The sequence below is a fragment of the Chrysochloris asiatica genome, unplaced genomic scaffold, assembly GCF_000296735.1.
Source record: "Chrysochloris asiatica unplaced genomic scaffold, ChrAsi1.0 scaffold00086, whole genome shotgun sequence".
Lineage (NCBI taxonomy): Eukaryota > Metazoa > Chordata > Mammalia > Afrosoricida > Chrysochloridae > Chrysochloris > Chrysochloris asiatica.
Window position 1 is genome coordinate 7,303,410 of NW_006408604.1, and position 7,239 is coordinate 7,310,648.

Sequence of the window (7,239 nt, forward strand, 5' to 3'; positions counted from 1 at the left end):
ATCATGTTTCAGTATTCTGGTGCTGACAGTGTTCTACTGCTATTCCTAGGGGTTCCAGTGGCTAACCAATCAGAAATAGTCTGCTTCTCCTTTTTCCTAGTTAGTCTTAGTCTGGAATCTTACCTTAAACATGCCCATCTTGGATGTACCCTGCTGGTATTTGAAATACTGATGGCATAGCTTTCAGCATCACAGCAACATTCGAGCCACCACATTATGACAAACTGACAGTTGAATGGTGGAATGTTATGCTAAATGTGTCTTTATTTATCACCATGCTCTTTGATGAGAATAGGTGGCAGTAGAAATGGATAAGAGGAGGAGATAATTTTAAGAACTGTATAGTTTTGATTATGGAAAACAAATCTTTAGCAAATACTAAGCAAAAAAAGTTATAAAAAAGAATTTCTATTTCAAAAAAAAAAGAATTCCTATTTCATTATAAATCTTGTTTCTGTTCCTCATTTACTAACATAGTTTTCTTTTTCTCACTACTTTAACTGGTGCCTCATTTGGACTTTTGGTCCTCTTCCATAAATTGTTGCAAAATTATACCTTCTTCATGTCTCCTCTCCCTTCCAACATATCCTAGAGTGAATTGTTCACTGTTGTCCAATTAGAATTTTGTCATCCTTATGGATTTGAATAGGATTACCTGAAAGTAATGGGTCCATTGATAAAGTTCTTTCTCCTTCAGTTCTCTTATTTAAATATATCACTGCTATCCCATTTATTCTTTGGACTGACTTTGGCAGCTACTGTATTGAAATACGATTTACATTTTGAAAGATTTATCAAGCAGAAAATTCTTTAAAAGCACCATAATTGCTGCTTTTACATTGAAATATCCTTTCAGTATATCTATTTAGTTATCTTGCTATATAAAAGTTGATTAAATTGATTTCTTAAGTCTAGTAAATTTTGTAAGTAATTTTTAAATGTAAACCTTTGCAGACTATTTTTACTTTTTTCATGAAACTTATTAAATTTATCAACTATTATGATACAGAAATAGTTCATACTCATTTCTTTGCTTTGAGTCCTATCTGAAATGAAAAAAATTAATCATTTGAAAAAATACATCGAAACAAAATATATTATGAGCTCTTATGGTCATTTCAGATCCTACTTGTTAATAGTATTAGGAAATGTATGTACAGATTTAAAAACTCATGAAAAGGCAAAGAGTCATGACGATACCTACAAATATGAATAAATGGTTCATTCCATCATAGTAGAAATGTAACAAAGAATTAAATTCTATGTTAAAGATCAAACAGCATGCTATAGCAGAAATGAATCTACCGTTTCTGTCCTGTTTGCTATTGTGTGGGTCATGAGTAGTGTTACTGCTTCTGCTGTTACTGTGTGCTATCAAGTGTGTTCTGACTCATAGCGACCCTGTACAGAGTTTCTGAGGCTCTGAATCTTTATGAGAGCAAAATCTCATCTTTCTCTAATGAAGCAGCTGATGGCTTGAAACTTTTGACCTTAACAATTAACAGTATAATGCATAACTCAAAAGGCTACCAGCGCTCCTTCATGAGTAATTTGTTGTTAAGTGTTGTTGAGTCAATTCTGACCCATAGTGACCCTGTATCAGGTTTCCAAGGAGCAGTTGTTGAGCTTGAACCACTGACTTTGCAGTTCAAATGACTTTGCAGTCTGAGGCACTAGCCCACAGCGCCACACCAGAACTCCTCATGAGTAATTAGGAGATTGTAAAGATATACACGATGCTTAGAAAAATTAAATAATGAATGAATAATGGTTATGTGTACGGATTAGTCTCAGCTCGCCTTAACTGATTAAAACTTAGCTAATAAATTTAATCAATAAAACTTTAGATCATCTATTTCATTTTAGAGAACTTTGTATTTTAAAAAACTATAGGGCCAAAGAATATATGGGCTATATTTTTATGAGAGATATTTTTAATATGAGAAGGGAAAAGAGTAAAGGGAAAGATGAGCATATAAGATACTTTAGATCCTAGTGAAATTTATCTTCTAAGTAGTTATCACAATACTAAATACATGCTTGCTTCCCAAGCAAATTAGAAAAACAAAACAAAAACTATAACTATGTTAAAATTTTAGTTTAATGGAGAATGAGGTAATGTCGATGTGAAGATTATACTAGAATCACTGCTTTCCTCTCCTGGTACCTTAACTCATTCATTCTCTCTCACTTCTTTACCATTTGTGGCTGTTGATGCAGCAGAATTCAATCTTCTCTTTGGTTTCATTTTATTAGTAATAGTTCTGGTGTGGCTTTGTATGATATGCACTGGACTGCTAACTGCAGAATCGGGGGTTCAAACTCACCAGCCGCTGCTTGGAAACCTATACAGTGTCATTGTGAGTCGGAACTGACTCAACAGCACTAAACAACAACAGCACTAGTATAGAAATGCTGGTGGTGTTGCAGGGTAAGCACTGGACTGCTAACTTCATGGCCTGCAGTTCAAACCCAGGAGAAACGTGAAGCTTTTTACTCCCATAAAGCTTTACAGCCTTAATGGCATTGACTTGATGGTAGTGAGTTTTTGAGTGAGTACTGTTACGTGCCATTGTATTGGTTCTGTCTCAGAGCCACTGTATAAAGAGTTTACAAGGAGCAACTGGTGGGTTTGAACTGCCGACCTTGCAGTTAGCAGTCTAGTGCTTATCCTACAAGTGCTATGAGTACTGGCATACAGTAAGTCCCCAGGTTATGAATATGGAACTTAAGGAAAGCTTGTACTAGTCCTTTAATGTTATATAAAATTTCCCTCACTTTGAAATGATTGAACCAATCCCTCTTCACAGCAAATGATTCAGCATACTCACCTTCATGTACTGAACTATAGCTTTTAAATCATTGAAAGGCTTCTGAACTTTTTCTTGCACTAAACCAGACCAGACAGTCCCACTACCATTGAGTCACTTCTGATGCATAGCAACCTTGTACAGGTTTCCAAGGCTGTAAACCTTTATGGGAGCAGAAAGCCTCGTCTTTTTCCCACGTAGTGGTTGGTGGTTTTCAGCTCCTGACCTTGCAGTTAACAGTCCATTGATCCTACAGCATCGCAAGGGATCCTCTTTCTTGCTAAAGTGAGGCTAAATTAGAACCATACACACTTGTTCCGACTTAACCTACAAATTCTGAAAGATGTACTTAGGACTGTCTCTTGTTTGTAACGTTGTTGTTATGTGCCGTGGAGTCGGTTCCGACTCATAGCGACTCTGTACAGGGTTTCTAAGGCTGTAAATCTTTACGGGAGCAGAAAGCCTCATATTTTCTCCCGCAGAACAGCTGGTAGTTTCAAACTACTGACCCTCAGGTGAGCAGCCCAATTTTGTAACCACTACCCTACCAGAGCTTCTTGTAATGTAGGGACTGCCATATAACATAGGTCATTTTTGGAGGGAGGGGTCTTTGTTTGTTTTGGGGTTTTTTGCAGCCTATAATTGTTTATATCTCTTAATGTTCTCATATAGAGCAGAGTGGCCAAAAGAGCAATTTATTCCACCATATGTTCCACGGTTCCGCAATGGTTGGGAGCCCCCAATGTTGAACTTCATGGGGGCACCAGTGGAGCAAGACCTTTATCAATTGGCTGAATCTGTGGCAAATGTAGCAGAGCACCAACGCAAACAAGAAGTAAAAAGATTATCCACAGAGGTGAGATGTTTTTTTAATTCCACATTGTAGAGACTGTAAAATTCATGTTCTCCAGCATTTCTCATTGTATTGATCTGAAGATTGTTCTAGAGTCACTGACTGAAAGTTCCCCTTTCCTACTACCCTAAGTTACCTCTTTTTCACCTCTTTGTCATTTTGTGACAGTTACTTTCTTTCCCTGTAAAGCCTACACCCTTCTCCCACCATATCATTCTTTGACATCCAGCCAATCCTCACCCTATACTCTTGACCTAAGACCCTCACCCTGGTGGTCTTTCTGAAAGTGCACTTGCTCTCCTTATCAAGGAATTGACCTACTCCCACTTGACTCCTTCCTTACTAATTTTCTGTCTTGTTTTCAAGACCCTATCAGTTCCCTGGCCATAGCTGTATTAAGTCTTTTCCAGAAAGCTCTTTCCAGAACTCCCCATTTATTTTTGTTCTTTTTGCCTCATCCTAAATCTCTAGAGTCTTATCAGCTTAGCTAGAAGGTCAAAACATCTGTCATATTTCAGTGTCTAAGCTGGGATTACCATTTGTAACATTATTACTCTGTGAGGTGATCATAAAATGCATTGTGTAATTTAACGTTTTAATGTAATCTACTTGAGGAACAAATTAAGGGAGTTTAAATTGGATATGCCATCTCTTTACATTTACTAAAAAAAATTTTTTTTGGTGATTTTCTATCTGAAAAACAAATTAACATTGATTAAAATCGAGCTAAACCCAGATAGGATGATCAGACCTTGAGGAAATAGATGAATGCTGTCAGTCTTCAGGAAGAAAAAGTAAATGCTGAGTAGATCCTCTTTGAAGTCTTATTCATGTATTTAATTCCTCAAAACAATTTTCTCAGACTACCATGGGCATCTATAATGTGGTAAACATGACGTGAAGAAATGGATCATCAAATAATAGTAAACCAAATTCTGTGGTTTTACATTTAAATAGAAACATTTATCTAAATTAAATTTCTTAAAATCATTCCCTTGGGAGACTATGGACTGTCCTTGAGTTAACAAATGTCTAACTTAACATATTCCACAGTTACAACTCAGTGTGTTAAACAAATTATATTAAACTTTGAGGTACATACAATAGTTCATAATAACAAATAGACACTACTTTGTGGCACCCATCAAAATATTATAATTTCTGTATTATTATGTTAAAATTAGATTGTCTAGATATTTTAGTGTTTCCTTATTTTTTTTAATGTATAGAAACCCTATTCAGGGTCACTATGAGTCGGTTCTGACTCCACAGCACATAACCACCAACCATCACCATAGAAAGGTATATTAGACAAAAAAAAAAAAGGTATATTAGACAAAAAGGTATGCTTAGACAAACCTTTGACTAACTGATGTACATTATGAACCGTACCTAACTCTCCAGCTTACTTATAAATTGGACGTAAAGACAGATTTAGGAATGAAATTCATTTGTAATCAAGAAACTGCCTGTATTCTGTAGTCAATTATAATTACATTATAGAAGATTGGCTAAATTCCTGTAACTTTAAAAATAAAAATGTACAGCTTAGAAAAAATTTTTTCCCTAATTTACTTGTTCTCTCATTTGTCTGTAAATCAAGAAGAGGTAGATATTACAACTGCCCTTCCCTATAAATGAATAGTTAAGAAGACTTCACAGCACTGCACACTAGATTCAGACATATTTCCCTGCCTGTATTTTATAGTTCAGACCTCATCACTAAAATGTTTCTTTCCATTTTCTTTCTAGAGGAAAGAATGTAATTAGACATGGAATTATGATATACTTGTTGCTATAGTTACAACTGACAATTTTCAAATCATAAACAGTTCCAGCTCACAGTTCTCATATCTTAAATAAGAAAATATATCCTTTTTATAATAGATGCCTCAGGAATTCACTTTTGTCAGGTTTTCCCCTCCTGTTTATATATTTGAAGAAAGAGTAATGCTCTCTGAGCTTCCATTGTATAAATGAATCTACTCTCACTGAATCAGTAATATTAAAAGAGGAATTATTGAGACTCCTTCCTTGTAATAAATTATTTTTTTCCTGTTGTGAACTATTCCAATTTTATGGTTGAAGTCCTTTTTCAAAGTTTAAAAAAAAAAAAAAGCAATGGCAAATGGCCGCTGGCAGCTCTGGAGGATTTCATGCCTTGAGGTTTTTTTGGAAAAAAGGCCAAGTAATGGTGATTTCAAATGTATAAAAAATGCAACCATCCTTAGAGGACAGATTTTTATTGTACTTTATTACTGCTATAATAAATACATTTATGGCCAGATTTATATGATTCAGGACCTTGTGGTTTTGTTTAGAATTGTAAGACATAGATGACGTGCAATGACAAATATGGGTGGCAGGACTATTTCTTTGCTTCCTTTGGACTGGGAGCAACCTTAAATGAGATCATGCAGTCATCAGTTTAGTCATCAGCCATCATTTCTCTCCTCCCTTCTGGTAGCCCCAGCCACTCTCAGACTCTAGTGATTTCACTGTTACGTTCACAGCCAGACAAAAGTTGTGAGTGATCCTGACAGTTTCTTATACTCCTCCCTATAGTAAAAAATGATTAATCATTAAATGTTCCAGCTCTCTTAGGGAAATAAACAATTAATTGAGCCAAAGTATTTAAATGAATGGAAATAGTTTATTTGTACGAGTGACAAGTACAGTTATCTTAATGTACATTCCAGAAGAATAACACAGCATGGATATTTTGACATCAACACTGCCAATGGAGACAGCCCCCTAATTTTATCTCTGGATAAAGTCAGTCCTATTACTGTCAATTTTGTTACTATTAGCCATATGTCCAAGATTTTTCTAAAACAATCCTAATTTCCAACATCCCACCCCCGTTCCCAGTGAACCTATGAACATTTGAAATACTCAAGGAATTCCAGTGCTTTGGTGTCTATTACGTATCTCCTATGCTTCATTCAAGGAGCTCTGGTACCATAGTGGTTACGAATCAGGCTGCTAACCTCAGGGTCAGCAGTTCAAAACTACCAGCTGTTCGGCGGGAGAAAGATGAGGCTTTCTGTTCCCGTAAAGATTTACAGCCTCGGAAACCCTGTACAGGGTCACTATGAGTTGGAACCGACTCCACAGCACATAACAATAACAATGCTTCATTTAAGTGGTCCTGGTGTGGTGCTGTGGGTTTATGTACTGGACTCCATCGGGTCAAAACCAGCTCAGTGGCACTTAACAACAGTGCTTCATTTAAAGAGCTCTGGTAGTGTAGTGGTTACGAATTGGGCTGCTAACCTCAAGTTCAGCAGTTTGAAACTACCAGCTGTTCTTTACAGGAGAAAGATGAGGCTTTCTGCTCTCAGAAAGATTTACAGCCTCAGAAAACCCTGTGCGGGGTTGCTATGAGTCAGAACTGACTCGACGGCACTTAACAACAGCAACACTTCATTTGGAGTTCTGATATGATGCTGTGGGTTAATGCGCTGGACTGCTAGGTTGTTTTAAACTGCAAGGTCTGCAGTTCAAGCTCACCAGCTGCTCCTTGGAAAGTCCATACAGGGTTGCTATGAATAGGAACTGAATCCATGACACTTA

General features: G+C 36.5%; 1 protein-coding gene across 1 annotated transcript in view; it reads left to right on the forward strand.

Annotated features, from left to right (window-relative positions):
• The window catches only part of EPS8 (epidermal growth factor receptor pathway substrate 8), a 285,097-nt gene that overhangs the window by 218,593 nt on the left and 59,265 nt on the right, over positions 1–7,239 (forward strand). Inside the window, exon 14 of the mRNA XM_006866026.1 lies at positions 3,483–3,666. Within this exon, the coding sequence (XP_006866088.1) occupies positions 3,483–3,666 (184 nt within the window). The remainder of the gene's footprint in view (positions 1–3,482; positions 3,667–7,239) is intronic.